The sequence below is a fragment of the Bactrocera dorsalis genome, chromosome 4 (genome assembly GCF_023373825.1).
Source record: "Bactrocera dorsalis isolate Fly_Bdor chromosome 4, ASM2337382v1, whole genome shotgun sequence".
NCBI classification, from domain to species: Eukaryota; Metazoa; Arthropoda; class Insecta; order Diptera; family Tephritidae; genus Bactrocera; species Bactrocera dorsalis.
The window spans coordinates 52161163-52180736 of NC_064306.1; the positions used below are offsets into that span (position 1 = coordinate 52161163).

The 19574-nt window shown below is 37.8% G+C and overlaps 4 protein-coding genes across 8 annotated transcripts in view; all 4 read left to right on the forward strand.

Annotated features, from left to right (window-relative positions):
* LOC105227459 (carboxypeptidase D) overlaps positions 1–16206 on the forward strand; it is a 51294-nt gene extending 35088 nt beyond the window's left edge. For 2 of the 4 annotated variants that reach the window (XM_049455610.1, XM_049455611.1), the window contains exons 3-10: positions 7709–7957; positions 8105–8437; positions 8499–8686; positions 10138–10167; positions 10317–10612; positions 10674–10850; positions 12136–12228; positions 15361–16206. In XM_049455610.1, the coding sequence (XP_049311567.1) occupies positions 7785–7957; positions 8105–8437; positions 8499–8686; positions 10138–10167; positions 10317–10612; positions 10674–10850; positions 12136–12228; positions 15361–15513 (1443 nt within the window). In that variant the 5' untranslated portion in view covers positions 7709–7784 and the 3' untranslated portion in view covers positions 15514–16206. Of the gene's footprint in view, positions 1–7708; positions 7958–8104; positions 8438–8498; positions 8687–10137; positions 10168–10316; positions 10613–10673; positions 10851–12135; positions 12229–12588; positions 13642–15360 lie in introns of those variants that run through there. The other 2 variants (XM_049455613.1, XM_049455612.1) reach the window with 2 other exon arrangements.
* On the forward strand, positions 1136–2060 carry LOC105227457 (serine protease SP24D). Its single transcript, XM_011206805.3, has 2 exons — positions 1136–1405; positions 1491–2060. The coding sequence occupies exons 1-2, from the start codon at positions 1170–1172 to the stop codon at positions 2014–2016; spliced, it is 762 nt and encodes a 253-aa protein (XP_011205107.2). The 5' UTR covers positions 1136–1169; the 3' UTR covers positions 2017–2060.
* Positions 4355–5345, forward strand: LOC105227458 (serine protease SP24D). Its single transcript, XM_011206806.3, has 2 exons — positions 4355–4644; positions 4717–5345. Exons 1-2 carry the CDS (start codon positions 4403–4405, stop codon positions 5246–5248), a joined length of 774 nt encoding a protein of 257 aa, XP_011205108.2. The 5' UTR covers positions 4355–4402; the 3' UTR covers positions 5249–5345.
* Positions 16207–19015: 2809 nt separating the features above from the next.
* Positions 19016–19574, forward strand: part of LOC105227515 (uncharacterized) — a 60188-nt gene continuing 59629 nt past the window's right edge. Inside the window, exon 1 of one of the 2 annotated variants that reach the window (XM_049455608.1) lies at positions 19016–19437. In XM_049455608.1, the coding sequence (XP_049311565.1) occupies positions 19348–19437 (90 nt within the window). In that variant the 5' untranslated portion in view covers positions 19016–19347. The remainder of the gene's footprint in view (positions 19438–19574) is intronic. The other variant, XM_049455607.1, reaches the window with a different exon arrangement.

Consider the following 19574-nt stretch of genomic DNA (forward strand, 5'->3'; position numbering starts at 1 on the left):
AAAAGTCGCGCACAAGCAACGATGTGTGAGCAGGGGCGTTATCGTGGTGCAAAAGCCAATTTTTGTTCTTCCACAAATCCGGGCGTTTCTGGCGGATAGCTTCGCGCAAATTGCGCATAACTTGCAGGTAATATTCCTTATTGACCGTTCTTCCCTGTGGCAAGAACTCATGATGCACCACGCCCCTGCAATCGAAGAAAACTGTCAGTTACGTTTCGCGATACTTTTTGAAAACACCTCGTAGAACAGGAAACTACAAAACACTGGGTTTTGGATTGCCCAGCAATTTGCATAATCAGGCTCTAGGCCCTAGGTTTCTTCTATGTGGACAGGGACCACATCACGACATGCCCGCTTGTCCCTCCGTCAGTTTTTAAGATCGAACTGAATTTTTACACACATCCTTTTTTCATTAAGAAGCTGCTATGGAAAACTTTTTTATTTATTTTATTCTACAAATTATTGTCCAATGTAACGATAGAATCTCCAACGAAAGTTTTCAGATGGGATTACTATGTTATATAGCCGAAGTTCTTGTATGGACAAATTTTTTATTTGATAAATGTATTCTAACTTCAGCGTTGCAAAGGTTAAGGTTTTTCAAAACAAAATATTACTCTTTGCCGTTTCCTAAATAAACTGGTTAGAATCAGAAGCTTCACATCTGCCTTCCTCTTCTAATACTGATTCCTCAATTGTAGCATTTCTAAACTTTCCAGGCGCAGTAGACGATTTCGTTTTGCGGCTATCTGTGGATATGTCTGCTAGTGACTCGAAACAAGCCATTAGACTCAGCCTTGATCTCCCAGAACACTAAAGAATCCAAACACCACCATTATATGTATCCACTCTTCGCTTTCGTAAAAACTGTTATACAACTTTTTTTATCTCGATGTTCGAGTATTGGCTCACCCTAAATTTTACGTACTATCTATTTCCTTGCCAAACTCGAATCATAAATTTCTCAACCATTATCTAATCCATTTCACCAATCAGAGAGTCAAATGACATATCACAGCTAAACCATTTCTGATTTATCGAAACTATTACATTAATTTAATATATTACTTGGGTTTATCTCTACACAAAATACTAGCTATAAAATCCCTGCAGAGCCAAATATTATTTTAGTCTTAATTTTACATCCGTCCACCGCGTAAGTTTTAATTATGGCGTCGGGTCTACTGCTTAGTTCTTTGCTTGTGGTTTTGGCTTTAATCAGCAGCAGCAATGCGGCTCCCAATGGGCGTATTGTCGGTGGTGTCGATGCCGATATTGGACAATTCCCACACCAAGTCTCACTACAACGTGAAGACGGTTCACACACCTGTGGCGCTTCGATCATTAGTGAAAACTATCTTCTGACAGCGGCACATTGTGTTGTCGTTGGAAATGGCATTGAACCGTAAGTGCATCGAAACAAATTCGACTTCTAACACAAGTCCACTTTACTAAGAATCCATATGTCTCACACAAACTATACTCTTTAGTTATCCGGCTAAATACTTCCAAGTACGTGTAGGCAGTATCCAACGCACAGTCGGAGGTCAGCTGTTGAAGTTGAAACGCATCCTCGTCAATAAAGCTTATGGAAATTTCCTTAACGATGTAGCACTCTTAGAATTGGAGAAACCATTGGTCTTCACCGCAAACATACAAGCCATCGAATTGGCCGAAGAAGAGGTGCCCACGGGTGAGGATGTTATAATCTCAGGTTGGGGACGCCTATACACCAACGGTCCGATCCCATATAGGATGCAGTGGAACACTTTAAAAGCGTTGACAGTGGATGAATGTGAAGAGGCGATTGGCATGGGAGACGACAGCTTGATCTGTTTGGCTCATCAAGCTAACAATGGCGCTTGCAATGGCGACTCTGGTGGTCCAGCTACATATAAGGGTAAACTGGTGGGCGTGGCCGGTTTTGTAGTGGGTGGCTGTGGTAGCACTTATCCAGATGGTTATGCTAAGGTGGCTTATCATCGCGCATGGATTCGTGAAAATGCTGGCGTTTAAAATAAAATATAGAAAAAGTTTTAAATAAATCAAAAATAGTAATAATGTCGAATAAATTTCGAATTTGTTGAGTCAGAACTGCCACATATACATAAATATATCGTCACCTGAAATGCAAATTAACGTAACAACATTTTCAAAAATTTACAGTGGCATGAATGAAACACGGAATAAAATGGAACATGAGTGAAACAAAATATTAATATTGGTTAAAACTGGTTTATATATGACCGCAGAACCAGAAAATGTTGAACATATTTAATATTATGTATATAATTTGAAGTAGTGAAGCGTAATCAATAAGACACTCAATTTCGAATTTTTTGATGATACGTTATTTTGCATTTCAGGTGACGATATGTATCTATATTGAAAGTTCTTCAAATTCTAAAAACCTGAAATTTATACATGCAAAATACTCTCTCGACTTCTAACTGCTTCGAGTTCTATAAGAAAAATAATCTGTCACTCATCCGTTGAAAGCTTTTACAAAAATCATTTCGACTTTAATGAAATCTCATGAAATTTAGACAGAGATCTCGGGATTTTCTATTTTTTTCTTCTTTAATGGCGTAGACACCGGTTACGTGGTTATAGCCGAGTTAAGAACAGCTAGGCAATCCTTTCATCTTTTCGCAATTTGGCGCCATTTTGAGATCCCAAGTGTAGCCAGTCCTTCTCCACCTGGTCTTTCCAACGGAGTGGAGGTCTTCCTCTGCTTTCCCTGGCGGGTATTGTGACGAACGCTCTCAGAGCTGAAGTGTTTTCCTCCATTCGGATGACATGACCTAGTCAACATAGCCGTAGAATTATTTTGCGTTGGCATTCGAAACTGAGGTTGTTGTTGGTATTAATACTGCTTCCAAGATAGACAAAATTATCTACGACTTCGAAGTTATGACTATCAACAGTGTCGTGGGAGCCAATTCGCGAGTGCAGCGACTGTTTGTTTGATGACAGGAGATATTTCGTCTCGCCCTCGTTCACTACCAGACCCATTTGTTTCGTTTCCTTATCGAGTCTGGAGAAAGCGGAGCTAACGGCGCGGATGTGAGACCAATGATATCAATATCATTGCCGTACGCCAGCAGCTGTACACTCTTATAGAATATTGAACCTTCTCTATTCAGATCTTATTGGCTCTGAGTGTTCCTTCCCCATCCTGACGGAGCTTTTAATGCTCGACGTCAAATTACACAGTCGTATTAGTTTTCCAAGGATACCAAATTCAGGCCTAGCGGCATAAAGGCAGCTCCTTTACCAAGATTGGCGCATGTTGAATATCTGCCAGTTGCTAATTTTCTAGGCTTGAAGCCACACTGATAAGGTCCAGTCAGTTTGTTGATGGTGGGCTTTAATCTTTCACACAGTACCTTCGATGAACTTTATATGCGATGTTGAGGAGGCTTACCTCACAGTAGTTGGCGCAGATTGCGGTGTCACCCTTTTTGTGAATTGTGACAGAGCACACTTAAATTTCAATTACCGGGCATGATTTCGTCCGACCGTATTCTATAAAGAAGCGGTTACATGCTCCTTATCAGTTTTTCGCCACCGTATTTGAATAGCACAGTCGATAGTCCGCCGTTACTACATCCTCAAAAAATCGCATTTTGTTGTGCTCTATGGGCAGAGGGAAAGGGCTCATAATTAATTTACTTTTTCGTTTTTGAATTGGAGGATGTTTATTTACCTTTGGTTACAGACAATCAATTTATTTAAGTAAATTTCCAGTTTTGTGTCATTGATCCGTCGTATCATGCGATTCAAAGCCGATAGACTTATGTATACAGATATCCCGAGACTATTGACGTCTTGGGAGAGAATATGCGGCGCGTTATCGCTAACATACGGCTTCAATTGCTGAACAAAAATGGTCCCAAATTAAGCCTCTTGGCAGGAATTTATTATAGCCGGCGATGTCTAAGAAAGCACACTGAAAGATTGCTCTTTTTATATTTTTTTTTTGTCAGCTCCTTTCCGGAAGACCATCAGAAACGTCAATTACTTCCAATGCAATGCTAAGATTGCTGCCAAAAAATACTCGCTTATTTTGAGAACTAAGTATGATAGGGTTCAGCTAACAATAAAAAATAGAATTTTTAAAATTTTTATATATCGGAATCTTTATAACGGTAATCAGTTGAAAATTATATAACCATGGTTTAAATTGAACAATTTTAATCTTGAAAGACCTGCAAATCCATGGTATAGACTAGGAAATACGGTCAAGTTGATATCAGTGGGCAATTTAGATAGCTGATAATGGCCTAATAAAAGTTTTCGCCTATAATCGCGAACATTATGCTAGATATTATGGAATTTTAATAGATTTGAGTTAGAAAGTTCAGTTGATTCTTAAACCTTCGCCGAGTGTGTAGCAATAATGGTGACACGCCACAATTTACTCGTAACCACTTGCCTTTTGGCACTAACCGTTGTTAGCCGCAGCTATGCAGCTCCCAATGGGCGTATTGTTGGCGGGGCCGACGCCGCTATTGGGCAATTCCCCCATCAGGTCTCACTACAACGAGATGACGGTTCACACACCTGTGGCGGTTCGATCATTAGCGAAAACTTTGTTATTACGGCGGCGCATTGTGTTGTCGTTGGTAATGGCATTGAACCGTAAGTTCCCCTAAATCAATATAAAAATTTACAGCTAGAAGAAGCTTAGTCAAACATTCATGTTCTATGCAGTTATCCAGCTAGATATTATCAAGTACGTGTGGGCAGTATTCAACGCACACTCGGTGGACTACTGTTGAAGTTGAAGCGCATCATCGTCCATAAAGGTTATGGTAATTTCCTAAATGACATAGCTCTCTTGGAATTGGAAAAACCATTGGTATTCACCGAAAACATACAGCCCATCGAATTGGCCGAAGAGGAAGTACCCTCTGGTGAGGATGTTATCATCTCAGGTTGGGGACGTCTGTCCACGAGCGGTCCGATCCCTAATAGGATGCAGTGGAACACATTAAAAGCACTGAACACGGAAGAGTGTGAGGAAGCAATACAGATGGGGGATGATTCTTTGATCTGTTTGGCTCATAATCCTGATAATGGTGCGTGCTTTGGTGATTCTGGTGGCCCAGCTACTTACAACGGTAAGTTGGTGGGTCTCTCCAATTTTGTATACGACGGCTGTGGCAGTGCTAATCCCGACGGTTACACTAAGGTGGCTTATGCGGATCATCGTGAATGGATTCGAGAAAATTCGGGTGTATGAAATCAATGACTTTGTGAGAAATGTGAAAAATAAAATGTTTTTCAATATTTAAAAGATAAGTTTTATTTGAAATAAAAGTTCTATACGTAAAGAAACACCCTTTATTTAGATCTTTCGATTGTGGTACATATTAAGCAGCATAAAAATCAGCATTCGAATTATAAACGTGGATTGAAACCGATAACAGGGTTGCATAGGCTAACGAAAATACATACTTACGTTGAAATAATTTTAGTTCCGAAACTGAAACAGAAAGCAGAGAAGACGTAAATAAGATCACGATAACAAACAGAGAACTAAAAACGCCACATACAAAGACATTCAAAGCAGAAACATTAAATATTAAAACAGAAACACAGTAGAACAGAAACAGATCCAAACCAGAAACAGAATAAAATAAAAAAAATTTAAAAAAGCACGGAACAGAAAATAAAAAAAAATTAGAATTAATGCGATGCATGTTTACATTAAAAGAGAGATTTTTAAAATCTGATTCTTCCATTTAATAGCTGCTTTCCTCAAAAAATACTTCAATGTCGAGTTTCACATTTGGTTTGACAAAAACAGAAGCAGAAACAGGAACATAAATTTTAAAAATTTTAAATTTTTCTTTAACTTTCAACTAAAGGCAATCACAATACAAAATTTTAAGAAGCTATTTTGAGGTAGCCCAGATGGTAAAAGGTGTATTTAGAATGAGAAACCCTTAAAACCGCTTTCAAATATCTTTTTCTGAGTAGTAATGTCTCAATGGCAAGAATCAATGTTACCTTCATATGTTAATGATTAGAATCGAGGGTTTCTTATGAAACTAAAGTGGATAATTAAATAGAAGGTAAGAAGGTGAATGTACCTAAAGAGACACCCACGAAAGACAGCTTTATCAAACCTTCAACTAACTCTTATCTAGTTCGCATATAAAAATCATATCTTCATTATATAGAAATATCATAAAATTATGAATACGTAAATAGACTGCACTAAATCCGTGTATCTTCTATTTACCTGTGAGGTGCAATACTCTATTATGTGTGCATACGAGTACATATAGTATATGAATACTTTCTCATTGAAGCATTTTTTTTTCCAATTTCTTATTTGTAAGACCGTAATTATTTTATCAGCTCCGTTGCGCTTTACTCACTCTAGATAGCTGCAGACGCAATCAAAATCTAAACACATCATATGCTAGAAAATTCGATTTCATTTATTACACAATTAGCATAGCGAAATGGAAAGTGAGGAGATTATGCAGCTACAAAGAAAAGTTATAACAGCGAACGTGTTCGTGATCATTCGTCTGCACAGCTTATGTAATGATCTTGATCTTTTCAGATCGTTGCACTAATTGAAATGAGTTTATGTTGCTTGGTTTCTGTTGTTTAGAGATCCTGCTTAGCCTAGACACATACAATGTAACAGATCGAAGTGGAAAGTGTAAAGAGGCGAGTAAAGATAATTAAAGTGTGCGAATTGGCAGAAGAAAGCCAAAGTAACAGAGAAAACAACGTAAGTTTGAAAGAAAAATATTTATTAGTTTAGACTTATGTGCGGTAATTATACGATTTTTGAAGAGATATACAAGTACGTATGTAGAAAGTATTGGTTGGTTGGATTACCGTTTTTCTCAAATTTCTTCGAAGCTTGGGAAGCTTAATATATTTAATATTTTCCCACGAAAGACTTTCCAGTCATAACCAGTAAGGACAATATTTTTGAAGATGGTTAGCTCCATTTACGAACATAATCAAGAGAAAAAAGACGCGCCCGCATAAAAAAAAGTCCTTCGTTCAAGTCTATAAGAATTGTATATCAAAGACCTGTGTAAAATTTCATGAAGATCGATTGAAAAGTTCTCGGGAAATCTTGCCAACTGACTTCCAAAACACAGTTTCGAGAGAAACGCGTTTAAAGACGGGTCACTTAGCCTAGCTAGTCTCGAGCGCACAAGTTCTCAAAGCTGTATCTCCGAAACTATTACTCGGATCAACTTAAAGCCTACGTAACCCCTTATGTACGAATTTATCTATACATAAAGGCATCCTATAACCAACCCTAAGGCGTTAGCTTCATCTCGTCTGAGTTTTCTTTCGCTTATATTCACTTGGGTTAAAGTTGTAATTCGTTCATGAAGTTTCATACAGTAGCACTTATATTATAGGACCTCGCCCAAGTCAAAAGTCCCTAACTCCCGTTACTTCACGGCAATATTAGCCAGTCGCACACAGGGACATTTTCAATTAAGGAACGGCTTATTTGAGGTGCATTCTTTTAAAGCCTTAAGCAATCATTCCAATTTAGACGTTAAAGGATCTCAAGTCACTTGTTCGAAGAGCGAACCTCACTTTCAACAGCATCACATTGTGTTTGAATGTTGACAATTCAAATTTGGATATTCTAAACCTTTAGCTCTCGTATTAAAATGATTTTTTTACTAAATAACTTTCCTTTCTTTTGCAGCATTCGTCTAACGTTCAGTGGAGCTTCTTCAATATAATTTTCGTGTGAAGATTGGTGTTAGCTGGCAGCAAACAAGATGATTCTGCGGACCGCATATACCTGCATATTCCTCCTATACTCCTATCATTGCCTAGCACAATCCACAAATGAGCTTGATGCCGCACTGCCCGAACCACGTGCTTACATACCCGATTCACAGTATTTGGACTTTGTCTATCATGATCATGATGAGTTGACAAGATTTCTGAGGTAAGTCTAGGTCTATAAAAAACCAAATAGATATTGATAAATATTTGACCTTTTTCTAACAAATCTCCGCAAAAACAAGAGAGAAAAAAATTGGAGATCCAAATACTTACTCATCCTTCTAACCTCACACACTTGTCTCACTTTCAGAGCGACAAGCGCTCGCTATCCAAACCTAACAGCACTTTACTCTATTGGCAAATCGATACAAGGACGAGATCTGTGGGTTATGGTGGTCTCTTCCTCCCCTTACGAGCATATGATCGGTAAACCGGATGTGAAATATGTGGGCAATATCCATGGCAATGAGCCGGTGGGTCGTGAGTTGCTGCTGCATCTCATACAGTATTTCGTGACCAGCTACAATACCGATCAGTATGTGAAATGGCTGCTGGACAATACACGCATACACATCATGCCATCAATGAATCCGGATGGCTTTGCGGTTTCTAAAGAGGGCGCCTGTGATGGTGGGCAGGGCAGGTGAGCAGCAGCAGTAATGTTTGTGGCTATTATGAGATACATATAATATTGACTTTTGCAGGTATAATGCCCGAGGTTTCGATTTGAATCGCAACTTCCCCGACTACTTTAAGCAAAACAATAAGCGTGGACAACCCGAAACCGATGCAGTAAAGGATTGGATATCGAAAATACAGTTTGTCTTGAGTGGCAGTTTGCATGGCGGCGCTTTAGTGGCGAGTTACCCCTATGATAACACGCCAAACTCTAGTAAGTATATAACAAGTTCTGAATTTTTGAGGGATTAACGAGTATAAAAACTCTAAAATGGAGGAAAAGTGTATAATGGCTTTCAAATACAAGCTTCGAAACTATATATTGTATTAAGAATAGGATTAGATTAAGGAACACAATTCAACATTTGAAGCATGGAAGATTAAAAGTGACCCAACTAACCTCTGAAAAATGTTGTCGAGTTTGTCATACCTAGGAGAATCCTAATGCCGCTTTCACAAGAAGTCTGTATTAGAACCACAATGTATATGATTTCTGGCAGGATTTGTCCGGAAAATAATAGGACTGATTTTCTTCCGCCGCGACTGTACTTCGGAGCCTGCGCGCACCGATTGTATTCGGTAGAGGGCGTTCCTAGCTGACGAGCGAGCAGCTGGTGGCCAAGTACCTAAAGAGTCAGGTCAAACATTTTCGCGCGATGTATTTCTGTGAGTGGTGCAAGCCGAAAATGCAGCGTTCGTTAGAGCAGAGGTACGCGATTAAATTCTGTGTGAAACTCGGTAAATCTGCGACCGAGACGTTTAATATGATCAAGCAGGCTTACCCAGATGTTTCTTCAGCAAGAAATTGGGGTGTTACGGTGGCACCAGGCCTTTTTGGTGGGCCGAAAGATCAGTTGGGTCCGACAAGACATCGCAACCGATTGGAAGTTGCACCACGACAGCGCCTCGACTCAGACGGCCTTTTTTGTGAACAGCTACCTAACCAAGGCCGGCATCCAAACGCTTCCGCAGCCACCCTACAGCCCAGATGTAGGCCCCCGAACTTTATTTATTTTGTTTCCTTGCCTGAGGAGCCGATGAAAAGCAAACATTTTGAGACGACAGCGGGGATTCAAGCAGCTTCCACCTCGGCACTCATGGCTTTTTCTAAGACTGTCTTCCGTGACGCCTTCAATACTTGAGTAACGTAGAATCAGCTGATGGGCGAGCAGTCGCAGAAATCTCAGGAACTCAAGAGTTGTCCAATTGTTGCCCATTGCATATATTTTAGACCAAAAACTTGAGGAGATTCGTTCGAAACTGGATCCTTAGCAGTATGCTCTATCTGAATAACATGTGCGTGGGTTCATGCTTAGAACAACTCGACATAAACTCAACAAGGTTGAGCCGAACTTTAGATCTTTTTCCTTGAAGGAAAACTTTTGAGAAAAATAATTTCAATAGTTTTGTATTTAGACCCAACAGAAACAAGTAAAAAAGTTAGTATTTAGACCTAACTGTAATAAAGTACCTAATCGATACAATCCTGAACTCAACTGCATTCCTGGTCATTATATAATACCACTACTTCGCTCTCATCCTCTCGCATCATCACATTACTCATGATTGGCACATTTAATTGTATATTTTTAAGTTTTACCGATCAATAAATTTGTATTACCAACTTCCTTTCCTATTCCCTACCAACAACATGGCTGCTCAAAGGAATTTGTCGATCGTCGGCTTTGTGCGCGAGTGAGTAGCTCCCAGTTCCGATTTGCGAGCATTTATTCACAAATTTAATCATATAATGACCCTTATAAATAAATCAAATACAAAAATGTTCAACAATTCTTCTCTCTTTCGTACCTTTTCCTTAACACCAACATGTCCCCTGGGCGTAGTGTTCCAAACGTACTCGGCGGCCCCGTCACTCACACCGGACGATGACATCTTCAAGCATTTATCACTCGTCTATGCGAAGAATCACGCGAAAATGTCACGTGGTGTGGCTTGTAAATCGGCAACACCCGCCTTTGAGAATGGCATTACGAATGGCGCTGCCTGGTATCCACTCACCGGTGGCATGCAGGATTACAACTACGTTTGGTATGGTTGCATGGAGGTGACGTTGGAAATCTCATGCTGTAAATATCCGCCTGCGTATGAGTTGAAAAAGTACTGGGAGGATAATCAGTTGGTGAGTAGAGATTTAAGTGCACTTAAATATAAATATAAAAATAATTTTTTTAACTCCGCAGTCTATGATAAAATTTTTGGCTGAGGCTCATCGTGGTGTGCAAGGATTCGTGTTGGATCCCACAGGTACGCCTATTGAACGCGCCTCGCTGAAGATTAAAGGACGTGATGTCGGATTCCAGACGACCAAGCATGGCGAGTTCTGGAGAATATTGCTGCCCGGTTATTATAAATTAGAGGTGAGCCTGCACGAGGTGCCATTTTCCTTCGGATATATTGAAGGAATATATGGAATAGTATATTTATTTGAAAATGTGAGAAGAACTGTTAAACCGAGTAGTAGTAGTTTAGTTCCGTCATTAGCGAGCTCTAGATAAAAGTCAGTAAAGCTCTTATGTGCCGTAGTTCGAGGTTGGTTCGATAAGGACTTAGCCTCCCCGCAAGAACTGCTGTCGAGTAGTATACATTCGGTGATGACTATTTCAATTTCAGTCACAGCCGAATCGAAGTTGTGTTTTAATCCCCTCTGGAATCGGGCGTATACGGGGATTTGAAAAAAGGTAAAAAGAGTAATATCGGTTAGCAATATGTTTCTTGACATCAATGAGAGCTTGATTGCTGTATATGGTTTCAAAATTGGTTTAACGAGCTCCAACTCAGTCGCATATTGATTTGATTATTTGATCTTTGATTATTCTCGCTTCGCTGTTCCGAAAACAGCGACCGCAGGATAACATAATAAAAAACCACGATCTCATAACCTGCTTCGAATAAGACAGACGGAGAGAGGTTAGCCATCGTTTTGTGAAAGTCACATGATATCATTTACCTTGATCTTTGATAATCTTGACATTGGTTTTACTATGCCAAATTTGTGGATCCATTCGACGCTGAATTGAAAAAAAAAATCTGTTTTGCCGATCTCTCACCATCTCGCCCCGGTGTCCCGAAAACAACTACCCCAGTATAACATAACAGAAGACTCTGAACTCATAACTTGCTTCGAAAAAGACGAAATCTTCCAATCCGACCGAGAGAGAATAGCCACCGTTTTGTGAAATTCACATGGTTTCATCTCCCTTGATTCTTAATGACCTTGACCTTGGTTCTGCCATGCGGAATTATTGGACTCATTCGGCGCCAAATCGAACAAAAATTCTAATTTGCCGATCTTCTACCATAACAACGCATTAGCTCACCTACGCGATTATAGCCGAATTTACCACAGTGGGCTGTTTTTCGGACTTTTTTACGAGACGGTGTGTCTCAAATCCAGCACACAACCGTGGAAGTCGGAGATGGTTCGCCTTGTCACTTTAGCTCGCCTTCTAACGGATGTGCTTTGGCTACCCACAAGATTCTTGGTGTAAGACCGTTTTTCTTCTGTGCTCATCGGGCCGCCTTCGTATTTTGAAGTACACTAAGATATCGTATACATATGTATTTCATTATAATTAACCTTAACACAACTCCCGTTATTATATACTTATTTTTCTGCTTCACACATTACATCACCCTTCCTAGGTCTTTGCGGAGGGCTACGCACCTCGCGAGGTGGAATTCATTGTTGTCGAACAACATCCAACCCTGCTAAATGTCTCATTGACCCCTTCAAAGGTGAGTAAACACTAATTTTAACATTATCTATATATTTTTCTATGCCCATAAATTATATTTTTATACTTTGTAAATATAATAAATATCTATATTGAATATAACCGCTGAAAACTAGCAAGAAATGCAACTGCATGCTGCACTTAAGTAAATATTTATATATTATATAATCATACTTATATATAACTATATTTATTTTTATCATATTTAACTACACTATAATGTGGCAACAATATTTTTCTCTTTTTTTATATATATTTATTCCACTCCTTTCATGTATTCCTTGAACACTGTTGAATTTCACAATAATTAATATTATTATTGGTTTTTGGGATTTATTTTTGAAATATATTGCGTTTTCAGCTACTTTCACCACCAACAACAAAAACAACAACTGCGAGATATAATTTAAAAATAATTTGGGGCACTAGTAGTGGTGATAAAGATAGAATAATTTTTCCTATTAATTAATTACGTTTTAAGCCTTAGATAGAAGAGTACGGATAAATTTTTTTGAAAAATCTAGCTGTAAAGGAAGTTGGATATATTTGTCTTGTTAAGCTTTTTGGTGTAACTAAAAATGTAAATAAATGTTTTTCAAGGTTGAAGAAAACTTATTTTTATACTAAGCTAATCAAGAAATACTAAAGGAATTTATAGAAATACTAAAGTAATGCCTTTTAGTCTCGAAATATGATCAAAAACACAATTACCAAGCAAATAGGAACCTGTGGTAGGTCTATCTTAGTGAAAATCTTTTCATCCAGCAACACTACTGATACACGCAGTATTGTGAACTCAAAGCAGAATATCAAGCTTTTTGTTCTCTAACCCCTACCCCGATAGCGAAGTGTTAATCAAGACATCATTTTGTCGCTAAATTGACATCTCTAAACAATGTGACAAAAAAGTACCCAAAAATACTAAATAAAACGCAAAATACTTTGTTATTCATTAATATTTATTTTTACGCCTTCAAAGTAATCCCCACCAGTTGTAATATACTCGTACTTATGCCAACAAAGTAGTTAAGTCCTCGAAACTCTTATCAAAAGCACTTTTTGGAATGGCCTTCAGCTTGTTCAGCGAATTTTGACATCACCTCGATTTTTGAGCAGCTTTGGCATGCTTTTTTTTTTGGTTTCGACTCGTTTTTTGCCTTCCATTCCGATGATTGTTGACTTTTTTGCATGTCAAACTCATAAACCGTTGTCTAATGCTCACCTTAAATGTGAGAACGGAATTCGCATGATTAAGCATGTCCAAAGAGACCTACTTACAGTACTCTTTTTAAAGAAATTTCAGCTTTATCGCGACGAGTCGACCAAGAACGCATTTCATACCCAAAATATCTACCAAAATCATTCGAACGGGCTCGCGAGAGAAGGTCAACTCTCTCTCTATCTCTCTAACACTTGCCCAATGGAGGCACTTTTTTAATATTTTCATCAGTTGAAGAGGTCGAAGGTCGTCTAGAACGAGGCACGTCTTCAACGATCTCTCGACCATCTTTAAAAGAAACAAATTTGATACAAAAGATCTAAATGAGTCCATGCAACATCGCGTGCAACATATGGTGCTGTGCCGATCCACTTTATGGAAGATTTTGCGGAAGGTTCTTGATTTACGGGTTTACAAAATCGAACTAATGCAAAAATTCAAAAATAAAGCTGTAATACAACCATAATGTGAATGTCAATGGGGAACGTTATAGAACCACGTTTAATTCTTCTTCATACCTGATTTGTAGGATGTTGACTTGGACGATCTTTGGTTCGAATTTATTGAAGGTAGCTTTTGGTGTGCGCATTATCTCGCCTCGTGGGCCTGTGCCGTGACCTTCAAAATGGTGCGATTTCTCAGATGGTCGATCCGTTGAATCAAATCTTCGATGATTCGTTTGAGCGTTTCGATTGGTTACTGGCCACAGCAAACCGTTGTTTATTCTTGATGAAATCGCAATTACTGAATGTCTTCAGGAAGCTGGCTCTCAAGGCGGGTGAAAATACCAAACAATACTGAACAAAAATAACATAACCGCTTGGCCCGACTCTAATAAAGGCTACTGACAAAGTACCTTTATTTGGATCACCCTTCATAAATATTATTAGAAAGACTCCTCTTTCTTGGGGTTACTCAACCTCAGCAAAATAGTAGACCTCTTGAAAATAAGTTGTAAATATTTTGATTTCGAACTGATTTCTCAAAAAACGATTACAAAAAGTTTAAAAAATTTTCCCAGTTTTTCCTTTTTAAATTTCTTAATCTTTATTTATAAAAATTACGAACAATCCGATTTCGACATTTTCGTTAAAATTTAATATTATTTTGCCAATTTTTTTTTTATTTTTTTTTTAGTCAAAAACAAATCCGATCATTACTAGTTGTTTTTTGTACATATGTTATATTTTAGAAAATTGTGTGTTATTTCAAAATTATTTTGAGGTTAAGGATTTTTTGAAACAAAATTTAGATATTAAACAATTTTTATTTGCTCTGTGCTGGTACTGGATAAACTGCTTGTAACACGCCCCCTCCTCCAAAACACTCCTACGCAATTATAGTATCTATGAGTAAGTATTTTAGAAAATTTAAAATTTAAAGCTAATCTCATACAAAATATGCGAAAATATATTAACTGCACTTTTTTATATAAATAATTTAATAAAAGTAAATAAATATTTGCTCAATTATTTCAAATAATTTAGTATTTTTGCCAAGCTTTTAACAGTAACTAATATTTTTGAAAATAATAATTTTTAATCAAATATTAATAGCTTCTCCACTAAATATTATTAATTAAACTTTGAAATTTTATTGTAAATATGTCATACCATTAATTATGCATTTACATATACATTTACTAAAACAAAAACTCGCACGCAATTTCACTTCTCATCACAACTTCACAAGCCCATAACACATTTCTCGCTATTTCACCAAAAACTAAATCATAAATCACTCATAATATTTCTCACAGTGTACATTCACGCCATATCCAAAAGCATTGCATACTTTACGGCACTCACGCACACAGCATGACTCAAATCAAGCATTCTCACAAAAATTATACAAGTACCGCTTATGTCCCTCTCATATAACAATTGTCTATTCTCACTCTTCACCTTTTCACAGCGCAACGAAGGCACCACGGTACCCTTCTATCGTCCCTTACCGTTACCACAACAGCATTATCGTCCCTCTAGCCCGACGACCTACAGCGACAGCGGCATTTTCTCCACCATCAGTAGTGGCCTTAACAGTTTGTACTCGAATATTTTCGGCTGATCTTTGCTCTCTTGACTCGCCCTCTTCGTCGATATGAAACTGGCCTTTCTGCTGTTGACCTTCCTCATCGTAATCACCGTTATTCACATCGCCAGCCGTGCGGATTTCGATTCACCACAGTGAGGTTGGGAGAAGCCAACGCAGCAGGGCGCGTGGGAAGAGCAGTGGCGAGAGCAATGCACGACTCTTAGGGGTAGTAACGTACAAAATAAGCAAATAAGTTGTATGAATTTTAATCAAATTAAAAGAAAATAAATGTGAAGAGGAGAGTGAACAGTGAAAATACACTGCCTGCATAGCGTAATGGTACATTCGATATACCTGCATTATTCTATTAAAACTCTAAATTAAATAAATTATTAAATTGTATGCGAGTTGAAAATTCTGAAATATTTTTGTAAATGCATTTTTATCTGTATAAGCGACAATAATGGCGTTCAAAAAGCAGCAAAACGAAAATATAAAAATATTTACAACAACATATTTATTACACAACCAGTACTTAGCTTTTAAAATGTTTAATATTAGTTTAGTATTTTAAGTCTCCAATTGTCCATCGCAACATTTGTTGCAAGCTCAAACCTATTTCCGTTTCATAACTGTTATTGTATGTAGTTTTTTAAAACTATTCACAGTTATACCGTTTACTAATAAAGAAATACATTTTTTATTTATTGAAAAAGGGAAATACTATATTGCGGCTTTTTAATACTAAAAGTAATAATAAGGCTAGGTCCACATTGAAACATAAGGCAAGCAATCGTGTTTATTGACTAATTATACTTAACTTCGATGCCTTGGAACCAAAACTCGAATCATCGATAATAGAAACATTTCCTTGATACGTTAATTTAAAATTATTTGCCCAATATATTGAGGAGATTTTTCTGTCCCGCAATGTCTTCGAAATTACCTTGCCCTACCGATGAATGGTGACGTACTTTTTTTTCCGACTAAGGACTATATTTCTTCTTCTTAATTGGCGTAGATACCGCTTACGCGTTTATAGCCGAAGTTTTCATTGGGGTTTTTTTTTTACGTGACAGGTCCCAAACCTAGCGCACAACCCTATGTAGGGGATGTTTCGCCTTCTCACTTTAGCTCGTCTTAAAACGGATGTTCTTAGGCTACCCAGAGGATACTTGGCCAAAGACCGGAAGTCGTGAGCTGCTTGAGCCATATGTAAAAGAATCGTTTCTGGCAACTCCCAAGTGAATGGCGATCAGAGAACTTTCCTCACTTGTGTGAACTTCTACACATGACCCCAGATGATTATACTACTATGAACAAAAATGAGTAAGATTTTGTTCATAAGTTTAAAAATCTTAATTTATTCTTCAAAATCGGTGTCAATACACTTGTGTCAACGTTTTTTCTAATCCTCGAAATAGTTGTTTAAGTCAATTTCCTTAATAGCCTTCAATGGGCTTAGCGATTTACTTTTAATGACTTCAATTGACTCAAAACGGCTTCCCCGAAGCGGTCGTTTGAGTTTGCTGAATAGCCGAAAATCACAAGTAGCTAAATCAGGCAAATATTGTGGTTGTGGCATAATTTGGCGAAAAATCACTCAAATAGTGTTCCTTGTTGACCGGTCGGAAGGAATTCGGAGTGCCCGACATCTCGATAATCGAAGAATACTGTCAACAAAACCTTAATTTTTGACATGCTTTGACGTGGTTTTTTCGGTTTCGGTTCACCTTTGCCTGTTTCAAAGGGTGTTAAGCATAGATCCAAGGCTCATCGTTAGTGATATAGGTTTCATGACATCCTCTAATAATGATTTTTTTACTCAAAATATTGTATTAACTATCCCTAGTCGATTTGTTATGAGGTGTCAGAAATATTGAAGCAGAAGTTGAATGATCCAGTTTTCGTTGTTGTTGTCTGATATAATCGACTAAAGACCATAATACCGTAATTCAATATATTTGACAATATATATGACAAATAATGACGGTTAAAAAGTCAACCCGAAAACCCACTTGGATGGACAGCTGAGAACCAGTATATTGTGACAGTGGAGGAGAAAGTACCTGAAGATTTTCATATCCCACCTTCTTCCATTCAACTTTGAAGAATTTGTTTTCGACAATGTCCAGTAAGTACTCTTAAGATTACGGCTGAGACCAAGAACTTTAGTCGATCTCCAGCATTTCATACTAGACTAAAAGGATATCGCAGTTATAGGAGGTTTTTGGTAACCAGCGCCTGCCAAGCTAACACGAAGTTTGAAGCTCCAACACTGAAACTAAAGAGAGCAAGTGAGACCCAATTTGTTCCCAAAGTAAAGGGATCGAGACAATGGAGCCCTCTTTTGCGAACTCACAAACTTGGTAGGTCCCAGCAATTCCGCTATGACTAGCCACTCAAACGAGTCTGATAATTAAGTGACTTGATGCTAGTATAGTGAAGACAGACTATCAGTAATAGCATTGACGAGTTTCAATGCCAATGCTGGCAAACTGGAAGGCAATTTCAACCTTTCCATGGACATCTATAATAACAACACTAAAAGTTTTTTCTTAATTTTTTTTTTTCTATTATTATTTTCTAGTTTCTCAAATCAGAACAATGAAAGTAACATCCCATGCGCATATAGTAAACCTCCCCGGAGACAAATTTCATCTCCTTATCATGCTCAAAACAAGGTGCTACAGGTTCAAGAAGCACTTGTCCAACATGGGCATAGCCTCTTACGCAAACTGACTGTATGTCGCAAAACTGGAACATGAAACTCCAAATTTTAGATGGCCCAGCAATTTGTAGAAGTGGGCTCAAAGCCCTAGGTTCCATCTACATGCCAGCTCTGGGCATTGTTTATGATAAGGTACCTCTGTGACCATATGTGATATGTGGAGAGGGCACAATAGACCATAGATCGCAGAGCAAAGCCTCAATTATTTTCAATCTTCTATCTATCTAACCTCGCTTTCTACTTAATCCTTATATTCTTAAGAAGTTTGTGCTGTATGATAATCACAGACCTAACTATGTATGAATTCATTCATAAGGACTAGTGTTCGCTAAGTTTCAGTACTTTTTTAATGGTGAATATAAACTGCAAACTTGAATTGACTCAATCGCGGAATATTTCAGAGCGTTTCGACCAAATTAACTCTCTCTTCCTTTTTTCTGTAATTCATTGTATTCTTGCTACTCAAAAACTGACTGAAATATTCACTCTTCGGCTCTCTTATAATTCAATTATATAAATATGTTCATAGGCATTTAGTCATTCAACCCCTTTTATAACCAAATAAGAATATTTTAGAGCCAAATGTTTTCTAACCATATGATAAAGCCACCACCTGCGCAGCTCACTAAAAAAACTCATAGCGAGCATTCGACGAGCATTGAACGCGTCAACTCAAAGCCAGCGGACACGCATACTACTCATTTCACCGTTCCCTAAAAAGGGCAATTTCAATATTTTAGCTATTTTCAATTTCCATTTGCAATTACAAAAATTGTTTTTGAATTTCGTTTGCTCAGGCAGCTTTGTAAGTTACTTCAGCATTGAAGAAAATACGAAAAAAAAAATTATCTATTCAGTCGTGAATATATATTTTTCAATTTTACATTTACAAAAAGTTTTTTTATAACACTTTATATTTGATAATTGGTTTTTGCAATTTTTGTATTGAAAATTTTTAACAATTCACCAGGCATCTGTGAACACACCAACAACTGATAGCAAGGCATCGAAACAGAGAATAGCTGCATTGGTAAGCAAGCAAACTGACGCAGTTAACGGCAGACGAACAAGAAACGGACGACGGATTTTTATAAGAGCCACAATTGAAGCGAAGATAAAAACTATAAAAGCCGAAGATGAATGAATTCGATGGTAAGAAATTCTATGGATTCTCGCTGCACGATGATCCCGTCTTGAGCACGACAACAAGGAATTTCGAATTTAAGGTAAAATATAGCGAAAATAATTTTTGAGGTTAGAAGCGCCTGAGTAAAACTGCGTTGTACGAAAATTTCTTTTTACATGAACCGCTTTTTTTGAAATTATTTTTGTTAGTATTTTTAATGCATTACATTTTAAAACC